Source organism: Aotus nancymaae, unplaced genomic scaffold (assembly GCF_030222135.1).
Source record: "Aotus nancymaae isolate 86718 unplaced genomic scaffold, 86718_ANA_hifiasm-v0.15.2.pri h1tg000011l, whole genome shotgun sequence".
NCBI classification, from domain to species: Eukaryota; Metazoa; Chordata; class Mammalia; order Primates; family Aotidae; genus Aotus; species Aotus nancymaae.
This window is the reverse complement of record NW_026988422.1, coordinates 87,990,305-88,012,240: the sequence shown is the minus strand read 5'-3', so window position 1 is coordinate 88,012,240 and position 21,936 is coordinate 87,990,305. Positions and strand designations below refer to the sequence as shown.

Genomic DNA, 21,936 nt, shown 5'->3' with positions numbered 1-21,936 from the left:
GGAGGAGCCCTATGCTCCGTCCCAGGATCCGTGGGGAGGAACACCACAGACAGGGAGAGCAAATGGGGCCGTCTGTCACCAGGGGCTTAGGGAAGGCTGAGCCAGCCTGGGCCAAGATGGTGAAAGGGGCTGCCTGGAGGAGGCAGCCTGTCAGCTGGTGCAGCAGGTTAGGGACGCTGGGAAGGCCTTTTGGGGATGGAGATGATTTGTCTAAAGGCAGGGGGAGATGGGAATGGGGAGGTGAGCGGCAGCAGGGGCCGGGGGCTCCGAGCCTAGGCTGAGGAGAGGCCCAGGTCCAGGAAACTGTGTTCAATTACGTGGATTTTACACTCGGCAGCCTGAGTGTTTTGGGGAGAGGTAAGGCAGGCCGGCACATGGGGGTCAGAGAGCCTAGAGGGATGGCAGCCCCCTGGGAAGGCAGGTGCGGTGCAGCCCAGGCGCACGCGGTGGGTCTCGGGCTCACGCGGGGCGGGAGCTGCCCTTGGCCAGGCACGGCCTCACATACAGCTTTACTCCTCCCAGAGGCTGTGGCCGGGTCAGCCGGGCTCGGGGATCACCGGCCTGAGAGGAGCGCGTGAGCGTCGAGGGCGCCTCGGGCACCATGAGCGACGTGGCTATCGTGAAGGAGGGCTGGCTGCACAAACGAGGTCAGTGCCGGGGTGGGCCTGGGGACGGGGGGACGGCGGTGGCCGCGGGGTCTGAGTGCCTGTGCCCAGGCCTGCTGGGTGGGACAGGCTGCCTAGGGTGTTCTGGAGCCCCATGTCTTCCCATAGCTGGGAGGGCCCGGCCTGGGGAGGCTGGGAGGACGAGGCCCTGTGCAGGGCCGGCCATCAGAGTGGTTTCCTGGTGCGGGCCCTGGCAGGCAGGGGAGCTGCTGCCAGCCTCTCTCCTGGCTTTCCTGGAAGGCGGCGAGGACACTGGGCTGTTCCAGCGCCTGGCACGCTGGCGGCCCGGGGCACTGCCCAAGGGCTCCTGAGGGCAGGGCAGGGCTGCTTGGCTTGGCCTGGTGCCTGCTTCAGGCCTGAGTTTTGGGGGTGGGGGGGATTCCGTACCACATGGGCACAGGGCATGTTTGCCTTGGAGCTGCAGAACTGGCTGAGCCCAGGCCCCCCAGCCCCTGAGTCCCCCTCCTCGTCTGGCCCTGCAGCCCATGGAGGGGGTGCTGGCTGAGGGGCCTGGCCAGGAACTGGTGGGATGGGAGCCGGGGCCACAGCCCCACCCCTTCCAACCCTGTGCAGGCCTTTCTGCCTCGCCAACCCTCCATGCTCGGGGGGTGCAGAGGAGGCTGGATGGCTGTCTGGCTCCTCTGTCCTGCCGGGGCAGGTTCCTGTTCAGGTCCTCTGGACCTGGGGCAGTCACCTTCTCCTGCCCCAGGGTAGGATCAGTCCACCTCTCCTGACTTCTTTTTCCAGACCTGTTCCCTCCTAAGTTCTAGTGATCTCATGCCAGCAGCCCACCTCTCTTACGTACACCCTCTAGCAGATGGGTTTCACATGTGCTAGTGGGGAGACCCCAGACACAGTTGGCGTAGGCAGGGAAGTGTGGCAAAGTGGGTGTCACAAGATGGGGCATTGTGGGATGTATAGGAGCTCACTGAAGAACAGGACTGAGAAGCCACAGGAGCCTGGGGGTGGGGTGAAGGAGTGACTGAGATGAGATGCCAGGGGTGTGGGGGCCGTGGTCAGCTGTGTGTTTGGAGCGTTCGAGTGGGCAGCTACCAGGATGGCACGCGGGGCCTCGAGACACAGACAAGGAGGCTGCGGTCCTTGGGGAGCTTCTGGCGCGGCCTCCTGCCCAGCATTCCTTCTCCGTCCCCGGCCCGTGCTGTCCCTGCTTGTTCCCAGGAGTCCTGTTCCCTGTGCCTGGAGGTGCTCTGTCGCCTTGCCTCACAGCCCTCTGGCGTCGGGGACCCCCTGCTCCTACCCTGTCCCTCTGTGTCCCGCACGCCACCTGCTGCTTGGGGTCACTGCTTCCTCATCCTTGGCAAATGTTTGTTTGGTGATGGACTGTTGGATTCAGGGCTGACCCAGGAGAGGCCATTGGGCCCAGGCAGGGGCACTTGTCCGAGGCCTGGGTGAGTTTCAGTTTGGTGCTCAGGTCGTGCCTTCGGGAGGGGCCTGGCGGGGACGGGACATCAGGCCCAGTGGGGCGTCCAGAGAGCTGAGTTTGAGCTGTTTGCCACTCCACCACCGTGTCCCTTTCCAAGGGCAAGTTCATACAGCGCCTCAGGCCTCGGTTTCCCCATCTACACCAGGGTGCAGTGGTGGGAGGGAGGCCTTGTGGAGTGGAGAATGGCTTGTGCGGTCCCTGAGTTGGGGTCCAGCCAGCCTCTGCAGCCTCCGGGCTCTGTCGCCTGGCCCTGGGCCTCTCCCCGCGGCTCTTCCTCCTCCATCCCCGGTATAGTGGGCACTGAGGATGGGAGGTGGCGTGGATATGACATATGCCCTCGGCAGGCACGGCCTCTCTTGTTGCCGAGAGCAGGCGGGCGTCCACCTGCAAGGCGGGCCCTGCTTGCCGAGAAACGCCTGTCCTCCAGGGCCCGCCTCGTTTCCCACTCCCTGTCCCCCAGGTCCCCTGTGTGTCGCGGATGTGCTCTGCCATCCTGCTGGTGGGGCCAGCCCACCCGCAACACTGCTTGGAGGCGCCAGCTGCCTCCCTGTCCCCAGCAGGGCTGTACTGGGCGGACCCCACCCCTGCTTCACGGTGACCAGGCCTGGCTGGGGGTGGGGAAGGAGTGGGGGATGCAGTGACTGTACTCCGGGCCTTTCCCCGCAGGTTAGGGTGCTGTCCCGGAGTGGGCCCGCACCCGTCTCCTTTGCCAGGACTCCCCACGGCCGTGGCCTGGGGCACGTTGGTTCTCAGCTGAACTCCCAGGCGACGGTTCCACCACGGCTGCTTGGGCTGGCCACGCATGGCACGATGGTGCCTTCGGGGGTGCTGTGGCCGCTGAGATGAGTGGGGGTGGGTATGCCCTGTGTGTGAGCGGCTGGGTGGCAGTGTCTGCAGACCCCAGGCCCAGCTCCTTCTCCTGCCCCTTGGGAGGCAGGTGTCGTCTCCGGGGAGTGGCCGAGGCTGCTTTCTGTTGTTCTGATGTGTGTGCTGTGGGTCAGAGGAGCTTCAGGGACAGAAGGGACCTGGCATGGGGACACAGGCGTTCCAGCTCCAGGCCTGTGTGGACCTGTGGCTGGACCCAGGCGAGGCCTCTGGGCCTGACATCTAACAGGGAGGTGGTTCCTGGAGGGTGAGCCCAGGCTGCTGAGGGCACAGCTGGTGAGGAGGCCGGCGGGGCCTGTAGAGATGGGGCCGGACACCCCCTACCGCGTCGGCCGTCTCGGGATAAGCAGCTGCGGCCATCGGTGGCTGGGCCTGGTGGCTCCGTGCTGCTCAGATGTTTGTGTCTTTAAAGAATTGTTCTGTTGTGTGAACTCTTCTGATTTTTGAAGGTGGACAGTTTAAAAAGGTCCACCCCGGGCCGGGGCGCAGGTCTGGCTGGACTCCGCCTGCAGCTTCCTTCCTTGGGCGGCTCTTCTGAGGGACTGTCCTGCGGCAGCTTGCTCACCTCGCCCGCTCGCCCCAGTGCTCCTGGGGCCCCACACCAGCCTGGCTGCCGCCCGGCCCCACACAGACCGGCCCTGTCCCAGTCCATTTGCAGTTGTCTTCCTGAGTGTCCCCAATCCACTTGGCTGGACCAGGTGGGTCAGGAGAGGGCCGAGGAGGGTGGCTGGGACACCAGGGCCCAGGATGAGGGTCTCTGGGCTGTTGAGAAAGGCCTGGGCCTGGGCCTGGGCTGGGAGTGGGTGCTGGCTGCAGGGGCACCTCCTGGCCTCCCTCAGGCTGCCCGCCGCCGGAGAGGGACCTGGGGAAGAGCTGCAGGCCTGGCTGCCTTCGACAGGCCGTGACCCGGCAGGCCAAGGCCGAGTGGGTGGGGATCGAGGGAAGCTGTCTGTGGGTCTGTGCGGCAGATGCTCCTGAGTGCATGTCGGAGGCGTGTCCAAGCCACGGATCTGCGTGCCTGGCTGGGCCCGGGCAACATGGGACCTTGTATTCATGTAGCTCATGGAGCATCCGGACATCTGAGTCCTTGCCATGCCCCAGCCCAGGCCCATGCCTGGCACAGACCCCGAAATCCAGGCCTCAGGGCAGCCCCTCACCACTCCTGCTGAGTTAGCCCCAGGTGTCCCAGTGGGGAGTATGGAGGCCAGTCCCTGACCCCAAGCAGGTGCCTGGGCCGGGCCTCCTTCCCACCCCTCCCCACTTCTTGAGGTCCTGGCACTGGCTGTCCCCATGTAGGGGCACCGAGGCAGGGAGGAAGTGGCTTCACCCCATGTGTTACTCCATGTTGGTGAGTGGACAGACCCCCACTGTATCCCCAGCTGCCGGTCAGCCAGCCAGCTTGTCCTGGGGTCCCTGCATGAGGTGGGGTGCAGCCCGCTCCCTTTCACCCTGGAGGAGGCCTTGGCTTTGCTGAGTAAACACCCGTGAGAAGGAAGGTCTGTGGGGGCTCCAAGCCCACTCGGAGATCAGCTGCTGGGAGGGCCCCGGGCTCACTGTTTGTGTACAGATGGAGGCTGCTCATTACCCCTCGGGACGAGGGCCCCTGCAGGACCCTGAGGGAGGGAGCCCACGGACCCTCCCCTCGGCCTGTGGGAACCTTGTGGGCTCCAGGCCAAGGCTGCCTGTGTCTCCTGGGCCTCAGTTTCCCAGGCTGTCAGATGAGGGTCAGCCCCAGGCTGTGTCTGGGTGGCTTCGGTCTGACTCCCATGGTCCTCGGCTGGTTAGTGCCAAACTCCGCATCCCCGGGGAAGCGCTGAGGGTCCCCAATGGCCCCTGCGGGGAGGGCTGGGAAGAGGGTGGGAGTCCCGACAGCCCTGGACCCACCCGGGTGCGGGGCAGGAGGCACAGTCTGGTGGAGGTCCTGGCCTGGCTGCGGTGGAGGCCGCCGGTGTTGGGAGGTTCCTGTTTCGGGAGCTTGTTGAGTTCTTCAAAAACAACGGAAGAGGAAGCCGAGGTGGCCTGGAGTGGGGGTTAGGGTCACCGCTGGTCCCGGCCCTGGACCTCAGCCCATGCCTGGCGGTTCCTGAGTGGGCGGCTCTTCCTCCATCTGCTTTTTGGTCGCTGGCCCTCTCTGGGCAGGAATGCCCTGTGGGAACGGGAAACTGAGGCCAGGAAGGAGGGGACAGAAGGTGGGAGGATCGGCTCCTGCGCCCAGGCCCTGCACACCTTCCGCTGTCAGCGGCAGCTTGGCTGGGTTGCATCAGGCCGGGTTCCTAGAAGTCCTGCGTGAGGGCGAGTGGCGGGAACTGGCGTGGCCGCTGCTGGCGTCCCCTCTGCCTGGGCACACCCAGCCGGCTTGGGGCCAGCACCCTGCCCTCGGGCCCTCCCTTGCTGCAGCCTGGCGGCTGTGGCTCTGGACCTGCTCCCCAGCCCGCAGGGGGTGGGCAGATGCCTGCTGCTCCTGTGGCTCGGACCACCTGGGCCCAGTCCCAAGGCTTCAGGAGAAGATTCCCCCAGCCTGATGCTGGGCCCCGGGCAGGTTGGCAGCCAGCCCTGGGGCTCCAGGCCAGGACGGAGCCGTTGGACGAGCCCGAGGTCCCCAACTTCCTCATCCCCCTTGGGAGTTCCCTCCCGCCACGCTGCCTTCAGGTGTGATCAGTTCGGATTTCAGAAACACTGGCATTGAGGGGGTTGGGAGTTTGTTGGTGACTCTACTGCCAATGCTGGGGGCTTAGGGGTGGGATCCTTGGGGCGCTGTGACTGCAGACCCCACCCGTACCCTGTAACCTGGCAGGCTGCCTGCCCAGGCCTTCAGCTGGTCGTTCAGCTCGGCGGTGGGGCTTTCCAGGGCCCTCGAGGGTGGTGCCTTTAGTGGGAGCTCAGGGGTGGACACGGCCCCTGGGCCGGCCTGGCAGGGAGGCGGCTGCTCCCTGGGCCTGGAGAATGCAGAGTGGCCCCTCCTCTGGCCAGGGACTGGCTGGTTTCCCCACAGACCGGGGCCAGGGACACAGCCGCCAGGTGTGGGGCACGAGCTGTGGAGCCGCACGAGCTTGGTTGGGTGTGGGGGTGAAGCCAGGGCTCAGAAGGCGCACTCTCAGCCGGCCGTGCTCTGGGGCCTCCTGCCCCAGGTGTGGCTCCAGGTTAGGGGAGAAACGGGCAGGCCCGTGGTGGGGAGGGGGAAGGAAGGCCCCTCCCTGGGGGGTGCTTCCCACGGCTGGTGCGGACTATGGGGTCCCGCCACCGGGCTCCGGTTCCCCCAGCAGCGCGGGCACTTCTCCTGGAGTGTTGGATTCGGAGGCCAGCACTGGAGTCTTTCACGCACCAGGGGCCCTGCCCGGGAGAGAAGCGAGGAGGGTGTGTGGGCACGGCTGAGTGCCCCGGCCGAGTGTCCCGGCTGAGTGCCCTGGCCGAGCCCCAGAAGGCGCCTGCGTCTGTTCCCACTTCCTTTCCCGAGGGCAGCATGTACATGTGGGACACTGTGGCCAGCAGGCGCTGCGTGCCTTCCTCATGCCCAGCTTCCTCCCACGTGGGGAGTGAGGGTGAGGGCCCTAGGAGCCCAGCAGGTGGGGGGCAGCTGGCAAAGCCCGCTGGGGTTTCGGGGAGCGGGTGGGGCCAGAGCAGGAGGTGCCAGGGAGGGGCCGCAGCCTCATCTGCAGGGGTCCTGAGTAAGCCGGGTGGGCCGTGACACGGTGGAGCTTGGTTGGGGGCACCAAAAATGAGGTGGGGGACAGGGACAGGGCTCAGGGCTGAGCCACAGGGTCTCGGGATTTGCGGGGTGGGCTCTGCGATGGATGGCTGTGTGGCAGGTGGGGTGCCTTTGCCGGCCCGAGGGGGGGTGATGGGCAGTGCCTGTGGGTAGGACAGCCGGGCTCAGGTGGTCTGTCAGGAGCAGCGCCAGGGAGGTCCAGTACCCCACCCCAGTAGAGCCCGGGAGAATGGAAAGCCGAGAGCCGGGTGCTGTCCTGGAGTGGCAGGAAGAGGGGCCCAGCGCCTTCAGCTGTGCTTCAGTGAGGTGGAGGGGTCCTGGCAGTGCCCCCTGCCTGCACCCCCGTTCCTCCCGATGTGTGCGTGTCAGCCTGGGCCTGCTCGCCGGTGGAGCCGAAGGCTGTGAGGAACCTGCCTGGCAGCAGGACCTGGGGGCTCTGGTTGGGAACTCCTCTCTGTGACCTTGAGGGTCCCCTCCCCTAAGCCTCAGTTCCTCCAGGGAGCTGGTGGGCATGATGAGCCCTGCCCACCCTGCCTGCCAGTCAGGAACAGACACCTCTACTTGTGCAGAAGGGCTCCTTGTGCCCACTCAGAAGGGCTTGTGCTGGGAGGAGCGTGGGTGTATTTCACCCACAGACCTGGGGGCGCCACCTGAGTGTGGCCCCTCCCCTACCCCCACCCCCAGCCTGGTTGTTTACAGGGTTCGAGGGCTGCTGGTAAAGGGGTGTGGACTCCCGGGCCGGGCAGAGGCCTGGTGGGCCGGGCCCTTCGCGGTGAGCCGTGCGGCTTCCTGGCAGGCAGGGAGGGTGGGTTGCGGGCCGTCTGCTCAATGTGCTGGAGAAGGCAAATGAGCGCCCGGCAGCTGTCGGGGCGATGGATGTGTCGGCGGTGGGGACCGAGGTGGCTGCCGTCAGCTGGCGCCCGCTCCCCGGGCCTGCTGGGCTCACTTCGCTGTGGAGAAGCAGCTCGGTGCTGCCTGGTACGCTGCCAGCTGCTGCCACCACCGGCTCTGTGAAGTGTTTATCCAGCAGTTTCCTGAGAACTGGCGACTTAGAATGTTCATGGAGCTGAGGACATAGTGGCCTGGAGGGCCGACGCACCTGGTGGCTCAGGAGGACGCGTGTCAGGCCTGGGGCACAGAGAGCCCACCAGCCGGCCCTGGGGGCCCATCCAGTCCTGCCCATGGCACGAGATCCTGGCCCCCCGTCTTCGTGGGTGCCGCCTCGGGGGCCTGACTCAGTGTGGCTGGGGCGCGTGTGTGAGAGGCGAGGAGAGGGTGGCTGTTGCCTGTGTCCGCGTGGCCCCCGTGTGGGCTGGGGGAGGCCAGGCGGGAGGAGCTCCCAGCATCTCTCCTCTCAGAACCCTGGCATTTGGTCCAGGAGAGCTGCTGGGGAGGAACCCCCTTTCTGTGGGGGTGCTTCAGTCCCTTTGTGGGGATGAGCGGGGTTGGGTCTGGAAATTCACTCTTGCCAGAGGGCTACCCAGGACGTAGGGATGCCAGAGGGACCAGGGCTGGGGCTGTGGGGCCCAGGAGGTACAGGAGGAGTCGGGGCAGCCTGGGCTCCGTTGTTCCCCCCAGGCAGGGTGCAGGAGGCTGGCCCACGCCCCACCGAGGGCAGCCACCTTCCACGCCTGGAGCCCTGGGCTGTGGGTGTATGGCTGGCGGGGAGGGTTATGGGTTTCAGTCGGGCACAGGAGCCCCCTCCCTTGTGGCTTCACGGGACCTGGTCTTGGAGGGGGAGGGCAGTGCCACAGGGTTAAAGGTCAGGGTGGCTCCCACCCGGCCCAGGGCTGGCCTCGAGAGAACCCTGTAGGTGGGCCTGGAGCTGCTGCTTCCCCACCCCAGGGCCCAGCAGTGGGGCAGGAGGGTGGGACTGTTTCTCAGTGCCGTCCTCCACTCACCCCCGTCGTGACTTCTGGACGGGGACCCCTACCCGGACCTGCTGCCATTCCTGAAGGGGCACCGAGCCCTCTTTGCTGCCAGGATCAGACCTGAGGCCCAGGCCAGGGCTGTGCTGGGACCTGCCGGCTCTAGGTTCCAGGTCTGAAGCACGTGCACTGGCTGGGGACTTGGGGGTTCCTGTGCCAAGCCCTGGGGTGTAAGAGTTGGGGGCTGAAGAGACCCCTGGGCCTGGATGCCGGGCGGTCTGCACTGCCCTGGGAGTGGCTCCTGGCAGGGCGTGAGTCTGGCTGTGTGTGGAGTGAGGGCCTGGCGTGGCACCCTGGGAGTCTGTGCCCACTCTGTTTGGTGCCCTCGGCTCTGCAGGCAGGTGGGTGGGGTGGGAGGGGCGGCAGGGCTGGCTCTACGCCTCTCCAGGCGGCCTCTGCTGCCTCGAATGGGGGCACCTGAGGACCACCACAGGGTGGGGAACCCCAGAAAGGCCTGGACAACAGGTTCCCACACCCCTGGGGACCTTCAGGAGAGCGAAGGAGAGGACTCCCTGTGTCTGTGCTCCCACCCTCCTGAGGGACCCGTCGTAGGCAGGTGCCGGCCTGCAGGCGCCCCGTGGCCGTGAGGACAGCAGTGCTGGCTCCTCCACGTGTGCCGTCCTGTGTCACCCAGTCCTGGGGCCCTGGGGCACCTGTTTTCGGGGCTGGCTGCCTACCCAGCATCCTGTCTGGGCTGAACTCGTTAAGATGCAAGCCACAGCCCGGGCCACAGCTGGCACCCCCCCAAGTGATTGCCTGGCTGGCCCTGTAGGCGGGAGATGAAGAGAGAGACCGGTGTGTCTCTGGAGCCCTATCCTAGGTCCCTGGGGATCCTGTTCCTCCCCCAGAGGGGTCTGTGTGCTGGGCTGGGGGCTGGGCTGCTGAAGGCAAAGGCCGAGTGAGGCTCCTTCACTCACACCTGGGCCCGCCCTAGGCCAGGCCCTGATTCCTGTCTGTTCCCTGGGTCTGTGGGGCCAGGCGAGGGGAAGGCACTGAAAGCCCAGGGTCTGGCTGGGTCTCTGCCCACCCCAGGTCTCCCCAGGAGTACTCCGGGCTGGGTACCTGCCCTCTCCCACCCCACCTGTTGAGTGCCCATCCTGGCCTGCCCCTCCGACAGCCTGGGGCTGGGCACGTGGACGGAACACGGGTACGGCGAGGGGCCGTGCTGGGCACGGTGGGGGCCTGCAGCAGCTGGTGGATCAAGATGGGTTTCCGGGGTGCTGGGCCTGGGCGCTCATCAGTCTTCCTTCTCAGTTAGCGTCCTGGGGAGTGGCAGCTGGCAGGATGGGAGGCACTCCATCAGGGGCCGACAGCTCCAGACTGGCGCGCAGGCGGGTGGGCGAGAGCGGCGGGGTGGCCCAGGATGGGGGACGGGTGGGGTGGGCCGTGTGCAGCCCCCTGAGCCTGCTCTGCTCTCGCTGAGAGCCCCCTGCCTGCCTGCTGCCCCTGCAGAGCCCTGTGGCTGGGGGAGGGGACCTGGGAGGCGGGGTAGAGCCGCGTGGCATGTATGCCCGTGTGTGTGCATACTCGGGAGTGGGCGGCCAGCCCCAACGACAGGTGCCCCAGGGCCCCAGGACTGGGTGATACAGGACGGCGCACGTGGAGGAGCCAGCACCGCTGTCCTGGTGCCCAAGGGTGGCAAGACCACGCCTGCCCAGCAGCCCACCGGCAGGGGCATGGAGGGCTCAGTGGAGTGGGTGAGTGGGCCCCCTGGTGAGTGCTCCCAGGCACAGGGGCAGATTCTGAGCTCTGGACCCTTCTCCCTGCGACTGGGCATGTGTCATCCTCTGGCGGTATCAGGCTGCTATGGGTGGGCTCTGACTATCCCCTCCTGGGTCCACCCCAGAGCTGACAACAGCTTCTCCCCACACTCAAGCCCTGCTGGGTGCGGTGTCCCCCCCACCCACCAGCATCCCCCCAGCGGCCCTGGCTCTGGCAGAGCGAGGGCTGGTCCTGTGGAGGCCGTGCCCTGTGGTGCTGGTGGGGGGGCATCGGGCAGCCGGGGCTGGGGAGGAGGGAGAGGTCATCTGGCCTGGGGTGACCATTTGTGAAGCCCTGGTGGCTCGCCTCTTACAGTGAAGAAACTGCCTTGGCTCCCCGGAAGAGAGAATGCCTTGCCCGCAGGGATGCCCATGGCCCGTGTCCTCCGAGTCCCCTGGGGCTGCTGCCATGCTGGGACTTGCCCTGTGCACCAGGGAGGGCTGGGCGTGTCTGTACTCACCATGTGGACGGAGCAAGACTGGGGGGTGGGTAGTCTAGGGATGGGACAATTGCTTGTCCCCCACATCCCTCCAGGTGTCCTTGTCTGGGCTCAGGTTGATAGGAAAAGCCAGGCCTCAGAGCTCAGGGACCCCCAACCCCTTCCGTGCCCAGCGGCCTCTCCGATGAGGCAGTCGCCTCATTAGTAAGTTCCCCGTTGTTCAAACTCCTTGCTTGGCAAAATGTAAGTGGAACATTTTTTTCCGAGTGTCAGTATGAAAAATGGTCGTTGCTGGGCTATCACTGGGGACAGCTGCTCTGATTCTGAAGTGTGAATGCCTGCGTACGGCTGATGCTGCAGAACTTGAGGGAACACGTTCCCGTGCACCTGGGTGACCCACGGGTGGGACGCAGCAGGGCCTGAGTGTGGGTCTCAGCCTGTATGTACACCCTCTGTGCCTGGGGCCCCTGCCCAGCTGGCTGGGCCACTTCCCGGTCTGGCTTCCCTGGCAGTGCCCAGGACGGTGCTCCAGGCCCCAAAGACAGGGAGCGCTGTGCCAGCGCAGTGGCCGGTCCTGTCCTAGGATCCCGGCCCTCGGTCTGAGTGGTGCTGACCTCTCACTTTGGACGCCATGCTCCATCCTCTTGGCGGGCAGGGGCCAACAGCCGTGCCGGGCAGCCCACACGTGTCGTCGTCACCTGCAGTCGCCACCTGGCCAACCCTGGTTGATTGGGGAACGCTCTCATCCCTGCAGCCCCTGCGGCCATAGCTGGTGCCTCCTTCTCCAGGAAGGCCATGCGGATTGGCCCAGACCTCCTCCAGCCTCCTGTCAATGGCTGTCCATCCCCTGAGTCCAGCTGGCCCAGCCCGTTTCCAGACACAGCTAGGGGTGGCTCTTCCAAGAGGGTGCTGTGGTGGGGCAAGTGTGCCTTCCCGTTGACCCAGGGCCGTTTCTCTTGCTGGCCCTAAGGAACACACCCCCACCCCCTGCCTGTTCCCCGGGACTCAGGCGTCTCGGGCACATGTGTCCTGGCACACCCGGTTGCTGCCTGGCTGCCCGGCGGGGGTCTGACGCAGTGTGCGTGGCCCTCACCGCCTGCCCCCCCTGCAGGGGAGTACATCAAGACCTGGCGGCCACGCTACTTCCTCCTCAAGAATGACGGCACCTTCATTGGCTACAAAGAGCGGCCGCAGGACGTGGACCAACGCGAGGCCCCCCTCAACAACTTCTCTGTGGCACGTGAGTGTCCCCTTGGCCTCTCGGGGTTTGGATTTGGGAGTTGGCTGGAGCCCTTTATACCACCAGGCCCCACAGTGGGGTCCCCTGCAGTCTCCATGTCCTGGGCCAACGAGGAACGTGCACCGGCTGAGTGGGGGTCTCCGGGCCGAGTCCCAAGGCTGGCTGATCATGGAGTGGTTCCCTGATGTCCTTGCTCTGGAGGCTGGAGGGTCCAGCCAAGTGGCAGCAGAACCCGGCCTCAGGGTGGATGGCTGACCTGGGGACCCTCCTCCAAGGCAGGTAGATGGAGCCCATCAGGGCCTCTCCCTGGGAAACCCCGTGGGTGAGGGGGCAGAAGTACATGGGGGTATCACCCCAGGAAGAGCCCGTGCCTCTCCCTGCACAGACTCGGCACCCAGACCCTGTGGTGGGGCCTCAGGCTGCAAGGCAGAAGCCTCCTTGCCCAAGGAGGGGCGGGTGCAGAAAGGCCAGCGGGGTACCTTGGCTGGAGCATCCCACAGAGATGAGAGGGATGTGGCCGTCCCCTGCACCCTGCTGTGGCTTTATTCCCATGTCAGACAGGGACCCAGGTGTGGAGACCAGGAGCCCTGCTAGGTGGGAGGCTGGGGCACGTGGGCCTCCCAGCCTGGTCTCCATTTTCTGTGTCCCTGCCCTGGAGCCAGCTCTGCCTGGGGCAGCCAGGGACATGGGCTGGGTGTGCAGGTATGATTGAGTGGCTGGTTAGGGCCCAGTTGTGGGACATCTGTGTGGCGGCGCTGGTTAACTGCAGGCCTCCGGGATCTGTCTCAGGCTGGGCTGCGGTGCAGAGTGATGTACTCAGCCAGGGCTGGGCCTAGGTTCTATCCCCGAGTGCCGCATCGGGCCCTCCCCTCCAGGTAGCTCTGCCCTCCCTGCTTTGAAGCCTGGGGTCCTCTGACTCCCCTGACCTTGCTGGATCCCCAGGTTCTGGTCCAGAGGCTGGGAGGTGGTTAAATGCAGGGAGTCCATCTCCAGGCTGGACAGGGAGGGACTCCCAGCCTTGGTGCCTCAGGTATAAGGGGAGGTGGGGTCAGTCTGGCACCCTGGCTGCTAGGCAGGCTGTGGTCCACAAACCCCGCCCTGAAGCTTCTAGAGGGCAGAGGCCCTGCCCTGCAAAGCCCCAGGCTGAGGGTCTGGGGTGGGGGTGGGGTTTACCAGGACCTGGTTCTTGCGAGCCAGGGTTTCCTCCCCTGGCTCTTCCAGCCTCAGTCCAGCAGCAGCAGGGCAGCCTTGGAGAGTAGGGGACCCTGGGGGTGAGGGGATACCAGGAAGGCAGACGCCCCCATCCCCTGACAGCCTTGTAACCACACAGGAGACTCACTGTGGCTTGTCCCATGCCCTCCCCAGCACCTCCTCGGTTGGGTTGGGGGCTTCAGATATCAGAGAGAGGCTGGGGACCCCCTGCGTGCCTGGCAGCACTGGGACCGGCCCTTGCTGGGGGCAGTGCTGTGGATGTGTTCCCCAGGCCAAGGGCATCAGGAAGGAAGGAGGAAGGGAGCTCTCTGGAGGGGCACACGGTGGGCACCAGCCAGCAGTGTTGCCTGAGCAGCGGGCAAGGCTGGGGCCTTCAGATGAGGCCACAGGTGGGCGGCGTGGAGTGCCTGGCCAAGGAGCAGAGCTGGGCCGGGGGCTGGGCCGGGTCTGTCCAGGGGCTTTTCCCTGGAGAAGGGCTCCAGGGCAGTGGGCTCAAGACTGGCCCTGGGGATGGTGTTCTAGCTTCTAGCTTGTAGACTGGACTGTCCAGGACCAAGTGGAGGTGGGTGTGCCAGGACTGCACACGGCTTTTCCACGGCCCCTGCCTGTGTTGACACAGGCCACCCTCCCCACCAGGCTTGTCCCGAGCCCTCTTCTGGCCCCCAGGCCTGGAAGACAGCTCCCTTGCTGCCTGGCTGGGCCCCCTTGTGGTTACCAGGGCCCCATGCTGGAATGTCAGAGCCCCCTCACTGGCCCCTGAACCCCCTCCCGCTTTGCACAGGCTGGGCCAGAGCCTGCCAAGGAGCCCCAGCAGCTGCACTCTCCACTCACACCTCTCAGGGCCCTGCGCATTCCCACAGCCCCCAGCTGTGGGTGTACATGCTGTAGGTGTGCGTGTGCCCCAGGTGTGGCTGTGCCCCAGGTGTGTGTGCTCCAGGTGTGCGTGTGCTCCAGGTGTGCGTGTGCCCCAGGTGTGCGTGTGCCCCAGGTGTGTGTGCTCCAGGTGTGCGTGTGCTCCAGGTGTGCGTGTGCCCCAGGTGTGCGTGTGCCCCAGGTGTGGCTGTGCCCCAGGTGTGCGTGTGCCCCAGGTGTGGCTGTGCTCCAGGTGTGCGTGTGCCCCAGGTGTGTGTGCTCCAGGTGTGCATGTGCTCTATGTGTGTCTTCCAGTTGTGTGTGTGCCCCAGTTGTGTGTGTGCTCCAGGTGTGCGTCTTATCCAGGTGGCTGTATTTCCCAGGTACTCAGGGTGAGTTTGGGAAAATAGCAGGTCATTTCTACACCAGGGGGGACAAGCTGCTTTCCCAGATGGCCCCCTCATGCCAGCCCCTCCGTGGGGTCTCCATACCCCTCATCATCTGAGGCCTGGTGCACTATGGAGCTCAGAGACTGAAGGAGGGAAGGAAGGGCTGTAGGAGGGGACGATGGTGTGCGGTTGACCTGACCCCGGGCCAGATGTCCCGTGGGGCCGCCTCCACCGGGAGTGGAGTGTCCGAGCTGGAACGGGGTCCTAGCCCCACTCTGTGAGGCGAGAAACTGAGACTTGGAGAGAGGAAGGGATGGGGCTTCCCAGGACCTGGTGGGTGGAGTGCAGGGGGAGCTGGCCCTGGGAGGGGAGGGGGACGCATGCAGACAGAGGCGCTGCCCGCCCGCAGAGTGCCAGCTGATGAAGACGGAGCGGCCCCGGCCCAACACCTTCATCATCCGCTGCCTGCAGTGGACCACTGTCATCGAGCGCACCTTCCACGTGGAGACGCCTGAGGAGCGGTACGCGGGCCGTGGCAGCCCCGGTGCCTAGGAGGGACACGGGGACGGTGGGGTGCTGGCCTCATTCCCCAGGGCTCCTAGGCCCTCCTCAGAGGCCAGCTTGGAAACTGGCCCAGTCCTGCCTGTGGTGTTTTGGTGGGGAACAGGCTGGAGATAAAAACTGGGTAGGGGCCGGGCGCGGTGGCTCACATCTGTAATCTCAGCACTTCGGGAGGCCGAGGCGGGTGGATCACCTGAGGTCGGGAGTTGGAGACTAGCCTGGCCAACATGGTGAAACCCCCATCTCTACTTAAAATACAAAACTTAGCTGGGTGTGGTAGCGTGCGCCTGTAATCCCAGCTACTCGGGAGGCTGAGGCACAAGAATCACTTGAACCCAGGAGGCAGAGGCTGCAGTGAGCTGAGATTGCACCACTGCACTCCAGCCTGGCGACAGAGCGAGACTCTGTCTCAAAAAAAGAAAAACCGGGTGGGAGAGGGCAGTCCGGCTCGGAGGCGGAGTCCTGCTGGGGGGCGGAGCCTGGGTGCCCCCAGTGCAGCAGGGCTTCCTGACCTTGAGTGTGTGTGGCCAGCCCAGGTCAAGGGGTGGCTTCCTCAGGGCTGTCTTTGGGGACCCCGACAGCTGTGGGGCCATGCTTGCCAGGCCGGTGGGTGGCTGAAAGCCATGGGGTGGAGCTCCGGACCCGGCTGTGGCCTCACCTGACCTCCTGCAGGGAGGAGTGGACAACTGCCATCCAGACGGTGGCCGACGGACTGAAGAAGCAAGAGGAGGAGATGATGGACTTCCGGTCGGGCTCGCCCAGTGACAACTCGGGGGCTGAAGAGATGGAGGTGTCCCTGGCCAAGCCCAGGCACCGCGTGGTGAGGCCTGTCCCCACATTTCTGCCTGTGCGTGGGGCCATGATGGGTGTGGAGGGCCGGGTGGGTCATGGGGTCCCAGCTCGGTCCAGGAGAAACTTGGTACTCCACAGCATCCCCACCCAGGCTGCTTTTCCGTGTGAGCGCAGCCGTCTCCCAGGTGGGTCCCTTCCTTATGTCAGAGGAAAAGTGGGGCTGCCGAGGCCTGCCAGGACAGCGTGACCCCATTCTTTCCCGAACCCCACACTCTGAGCTGGGGCCACAGCCCCGTGTTTCCTGTAAGCCTGGAGTCCCCACTGAGCCCAGCAGGTCACGGGGTGTGAAGCAGGGGCCCCTCCTGGCTCCGTCTCCAAGTCTGCTGGGGGTGACTCTGGGGCCCCTCATGCCACCCCACGCATGCCGACCAGCTGGGCACTGTGGGCGGTGCCGCCTGCTGACCCTGGCGCTTGCCCGCAGACGATGAATGAGTTTGAGTACCTGAAGCTGCTGGGCAAGGGCACTTTCGGGAAAGTGATCCTGGTGAAGGAGAAGGCCACGGGCCGCTACTACGCCATGAAGATCCTCAAGAAGGAGGTCATCGTGGCCAAGGTGGGGCCGGGGCGGCCGGATGGGGTGGGGACGAGGGCACGGGCGGCAGCTCACCCAGCCTTCCCTCACAGGACGAGGTGGCCCACACGCTTACTGAGAACCGAGTCCTGCAGAACTCCAGGCACCCCTTCCTCACGGTGAGTGGGAGCCCAGATGGGGCTGCAGGGCTGGGGCCAGGTAGCCATTCATGGGGCGGTCTCGGGGGCGCTGTCCCGTGTTCTGGGGCACGTGAGGGCTTTAGGCACTCGGACTCTGCCGCTGGTGAGACAGGCCTGCCCTAGAGGGTCAGGCTGTGGGGTTGCCGGGTGTGGGCCGGGGGCTGTGCTCACCGCCCCCATGTACAGACAGGTGGGCAGGCGGCCCCGGGCTTCCTTGCACTCTGCTGAGGATCCCCACACTCCACACCCCTGCAGCCCCACCTTCTGGGCTTCTGAGGAGGCTCTGGCTAGGTGGGCCCTGTCCTGGGGACTCGGCCCAGGACGTGTTTAGTTCCGGGTCACTGGAGGCGATTCTCCCGCAGATGGGGCCTTTGCTTTAAAAGCACAGCCGCCTGTGATGGAAGGTGTGCAGGTGGCTGTGCCTGGGAGGGTGCATCTGGGCCCCTGGCAGAGGTCCCAGCCCACCCTGGAGATCTGGGCCCCGGCCACCCGGCTAACCTTTCAAACCTCCTTGGAGCCTGAGGGGCTTCCCAAGGCCCAGCTTAATGGTGGTGTGGTGCGGGGCGGCGTGGTGCGGGGCGGCGTGTTGCGGGGCGGCGTGGTGCGGGGCTGCCATCCTGCCACCGAGTGGGGGCTGCAGTTCCAGCTCTGCTTCCTCGCAGGCCCTGAAGTATTCCTTCCAGACCCACGACCGCCTCTGCTTCGTCATGGAGTATGCCAATGGCGGCGAGGTAGGGGCTGGGGCTGTGGGGCACGGGCCTCGGGGCCTGTGGGCCCAGCCCTGGCACCTGGGCCGCCCATGATGGGGCTGGTTCCTCCCAGAGCCTCGGCTGCTCTGCACAGCACTGGACGGTGCTCCCTGCAGGGCGGGTGGTGATGCCTGCTCTGGGGTGCCTTGTTCCTGCTGAGTTAGGGCTTCCCATGCTTTCCAGGCCCCCGAGCTCTCTGGGGGCTGGTCCCTTCCCTGTACCCAATGCCCTGACACCCTGCCTGAGAAAACAGCTCTGCAGGCTGCGGGGATGGAGGCCCCGGCCACGGCTGTGCCTCAGGTCACGCCTCCCACAGCTCTTCTTCCACCTGTCCCGCGAGCGTGTGTTCTCCGAGGACCGGGCCCGCTTCTATGGCGCCGAGATCGTGTCAGCCCTGGACTACCTGCACTCGGAGAAGAACGTGGTGTACCGGGACCTCAAGGTGCAGCCACGGGCAGGCGGGGGGGCGGGGCCCTAGGGGCCTGGCGGTGCTGACCTTGAGGCCACCTTCCCCTCAGCTGGAGAACCTCATGCTGGACAAGGACGGGCACATCAAGATCACAGACTTCGGGCTGTGTAAGGAGGGGATCAAGGACGGTGCCACCATGAAGACCTTCTGTGGCACTCCTGAGTACCTGGCCCCCGAGGTGTGCACCCCGCCTGCGTGCATATGCGTCGCTGCGTCCACGTCCTCTCTGTGCCCCGGGCAGTGTCCCGGACACCCTCTGATGCCGAGTCCTGCCCGTCTGCCACCTGTGCAGGTGCTGGAGGACAATGACTACGGCCGCGCAGTGGACTGGTGGGGGCTGGGCGTGGTCATGTACGAGATGATGTGTGGCCGCCTGCCCTTCTATAACCAGGACCACGAGAAGCTCTTCGAGCTCATCCTCATGGAGGAGATCCGCTTCCCGCGCACGCTCGGCCCCGAGGCCAAGTCTTTGCTCTCAGGGCTGCTCAAGAAGGACCCCAAGCAGAGGTGAGGGCCACCCATCCCAGCTGCAGGCTCTGCCTCCATCCCCTCACCCTCAGTCTGCAGCTGCCCCTGCGCCAGGGGGTCCTGGCACTTCCCAGACCACGCCGATGGCCATAGCTTGATGTCCTTGGCCAGGGCTGATCCCCAAAGCCTCAGACCCAGGAAGAGTGGCTGGGCAGGCCGGGGCATTTGGGCCTCTGTCCCCAACCCTGCAGCCCCCACACAGCCACTCAGGACACCCCTGCCCTGCCGTGAGCCCTGGGGTGCTTCGCTACCCACAGCTGCTCAGACGCCGCACCACCGGCTCCCCTCCCTGGCCCCAGAACGCCCTGTCCGGCGGGCCGTGCGTTACAGCAGGAGGAAGGGGCCCGAGCCCGGGGCCTGGCGGTGGCAGTCCCAACACTGTGGCCGTGTTTCCTGCCCGCAGGCTTGGTGGGGGCTCTGAGGACGCCAAGGAGATCATGCAGCACCGCTTCTTTGCCGGCATTGCGTGGCAGCACGTGTACGAGAAGAAGGTGCGGCCACTCCCCGCGTTTCCACCGCACGTGGCACTCCCCGCCTTTCCACACGCACGTGGCATGCACAGGGCACGCTCACAGCATTCCCACACTCACACCCTCACCTTGGGAGCCTGCGCAGCCTTGCTGCACCAACCCCAGCGCCTGGTGCGCAGAGGCTCTGGCACTGCTAAGTTCGTCAGGAAACTGACCTGGTCCTTCTCACTTCCTCCTCCCCCTGGAGGTGTGTCACACCAAGTGCCAGCCCTAGGGGTCCCTTCCCTGAGGCTGCGCAGGGAAGGCTGGCTCGTGGCGGACCGGGGTGCTGCCCCTTGCTTCTCCACCAGTTCCTCCTGTTGTCTGACCTCAGTCCCTTCTGCTGCAAGGAGAGCCCAGCCCTACTCTCTGGCTGTGCAGGGACAGTTCTGGCACATGGCGGAGTCCACCCTGGAGGGACAGAGCTCTTTCTGCCTGAGTTGCCATCTTGGGGGCTCATCTTTCAGGGACCCCAGGAGCCCCGGCCCTCATCTTGGCTGACGGGTCTGCAGCTGGGTTCAGAAGCCTGCACTCTGGGTGCTGGGTGCCGTCACCAGGTGTGCTTCTGACCACTTCCCAGCCTGCGCCGCCCTGAATGCCTGTCCTAGGCCACGTGCAGCTGGCTGGGCTGGGCAGCACTGGGACCCAGCTGGGTACCTGTCCTCCCATCAACACGGTGCCCTGGCCCTGGTCCCAGTTCCTGCCCTGAGGCCTGCCATCCTCCAGCCCTGCCCTGCCCTCCAAGGGTATGGGGGGGCCTGGGCAGTGCTCAGCCTCTGCCCATCCTTGCCCAGAGACTTTGCTAATTGACAGTGGACAGTGCTGGTGCCCAGGCCGGACTCTGGGATGGGGCAGTGCTTGAGGGGGTCCTTGACTGTGAGACCCGAGGGGCTCTCTGGCAGTTCCTCACGTGTGCACATAACTTCTTAGTTACTCTTGATTCCGGGTCATCCTCAGGAGTCCTCTCTGCAGCCAGATGCCAGCAGGCTGCCGTCCTGTGGTCCCTGAGCCATGAAGGAGGCAGGGCAGGCTCACCCTCTGCACCTTGTTCCACAGTCTCTCTCTTTCCCAATTTACAACAAGACCAGTAAGAAAACCAGAAAGAAAAAGGAAATAAAGTCATCACCTTCTACTGGTAGCACAGAAGGTCTCTGAGAGCTGGGCTGCACTACCTCCTGTCGCCTGTTCGGGCTGCTGTGAGGGCAGCTTGGCGACTCAGCTGATGAGGGTGTCTCCATGCTCCCACACCCCTCATGCCCCTTCCTTCCTGAGCTGCCTGGCGGGGGGCTGGTGTCTTGTTGCTTCTGACATCCATGCTGCCTGGAGACCTCCTGGTGATCCGGCTGTTGTGAGGGGCTGGGGATGCTGGGAGTGGGGAGCAAAGCTCATGACGGTCCCATCTGCCCACCTCTGCAGCTCAGCCCACCCTTCAAGCCCCAGGTCACATCGGAGACTGACACCAGGTATTTTGATGAGGAGTTCACAGCCCAGATGATCACCATCACACCACCTGACCAAGGTGAGGGGCCACCGTGCCTGCCCGCCCACTCCCTTTCCTCTCCACACTCAGAGAGGCCTGCGGTGTTCTGCTTTTTTGGCTTCAGATGTTTTAACATCTAAATTTTTAAGAGATTCCTTTGGAGGGTGCCAGTGATCAGGGTGGGAGGCAATGCTCTGAGGGCCCAGGTTCCCGGGTCGAGCTGTGGGGCCTCAGTTTCCCGGTGGCATGGCAGCGTGCTGGCCGTGCTTTGAGAGGCTGGCTCCCTACCGGAGCTGTGGGCAGGTGGAGGTGCGGGGAGGTGGGGTGCCCGAGTCTGAGCCGTCTACACCCACAGATGACAGCATGGAGTGTGTGGACAGCGAGCGCAGGCCCCACTTCCCCCAGTTCTCCTACTCGGCCAGCGGCACGGCCTGAGGCGGCGGTGGACTGCACTGGACCAGTTTGGAGGGATGGAGAGGCAGCCTCGTGCCATAATCTGTATTTAATGGTTTTTATTTCTCGGTGCATTTGAGAGAAGCCATGCCGTCCTCCAGAGCCCAGATGGAAAGACGTTTTGTGCTGTGGGCGGCACCCTCCCTCGCAGCGGGGTAGGGAAGAAAATTGTCCTGCGGGTTTTAATTTATTTCATCTGATTTGTTCTCTGGATGTGGCCTCAGCCCTCAGAACAGTCCAATTCTGCAGCTACGCGCAATGTGGGGTTGAGGGGCCGGGCAGGTCCTGCCGCTGGGTCCCTCACTCCATCAGCCAGCCGCTCAGGCTGTCACCAGCTGTCTGTCATCTCTCCGTGGCCCTGGGCCTCACTTCAGCCTGGCGGCACCAGACGCAACCTCACTGTGGCACGCTGGCTGGCACCCTCTCCTGGGGGAGGCAGGCACACGGCAGCCCCCAGCACCAGGGCTGTGTCTGAGGACGTCGGAGTCTGGGCCCCCTGGGATGGGACCAGGGATGGGAGATGGGCCAGGGTTTGCCCAGTCGGACAGAGGAGCAAGGTTTCAATTTGTTATTATGTATCATGTTCAAATGCATTTTGGGGGTTTTTAATCTTGGTGACAGAAAAGCCCTCCCCCTTCCCCCTTCTATGTCATGGTTCTTGGTGACTGTCCCACCGGGAGCCTCCCCTCAGATGACCTGTCCTCGATAGCACTTGACCTTTTCAACGCTGAACCCTTCCGCTGTCGCCCCAGGCCCGCCCGGACTCCCTCTGTGGGGTGGCTGTCCCTGGCCCTCCACGCCCCTCCCAGCCAGACGCTGCCGCTGCTGCTGCACCATGGCGTTTTTTTATGACATTCAACTTTAATATTTTTACTATTATAATATGAAACTTTCCCTCCAAATTCTTCAATAAAAGTTGCTTTTCAAGTTTTTGGCTTACTTTGCTGGGTGGAGGAGTGCGTGGCCAGGGAGGGAGTGGGGAGCCCTAGGAGGGAACCAGCATCCTCCAAGCAGCTGGTCTTCCTCCTCTCCTCCTGTGGGCACCACCACTTCAGCAGGTCTGGGGACACGCTTCGTGGTGGGCTCAGGGAGTCTGCAGGCCT

General features: G+C 64.9%; 1 protein-coding gene across 1 annotated transcript; it reads left to right on the top strand.

Annotated features, from left to right (window-relative positions):
* The first annotated feature begins 522 nt into the window (after nucleotides 1-522).
* On the top strand, nucleotides 523-21,760 carry AKT1 (AKT serine/threonine kinase 1). The gene is made up of 13 exons (XM_012471144.3): nucleotides 523-647; nucleotides 11,940-12,068; nucleotides 14,931-15,042; nucleotides 15,755-15,902; nucleotides 16,356-16,487; nucleotides 16,559-16,624; nucleotides 17,308-17,376; nucleotides 17,711-17,836; nucleotides 17,913-18,041; nucleotides 18,156-18,370; nucleotides 18,795-18,882; nucleotides 20,317-20,419; nucleotides 20,736-21,760. Exons 1-13 carry the CDS (start codon nucleotides 602-604, stop codon nucleotides 20,813-20,815), a joined length of 1,443 nt encoding a protein of 480 aa, XP_012326567.1. The 5' UTR covers nucleotides 523-601; the 3' UTR covers nucleotides 20,816-21,760.
* The last annotated feature ends 176 nt before the right edge of the window (nucleotides 21,761-21,936 follow it).

Excerpts from the sequence above, each read along its gene's own strand:
- AKT1 (XM_012471144.3), top strand. The coding sequence starts at position 602 with ATGAGCGACGTGGCTATCGTGAAGGAGGGCTGGCTGCACAAACGAG. Across the intron at positions 17,377-17,710 it reads AGTATGCCAATGGCGGCGAG|CTCTTCTTCCACCTGTCCCG; the intron begins GTAGGGGCTGGG and ends CGCCTCCCACAG. Across the intron at positions 18,883-20,316 it reads AGCACGTGTACGAGAAGAAG|CTCAGCCCACCCTTCAAGCC; the intron begins GTGCGGCCACTC and ends CCACCTCTGCAG.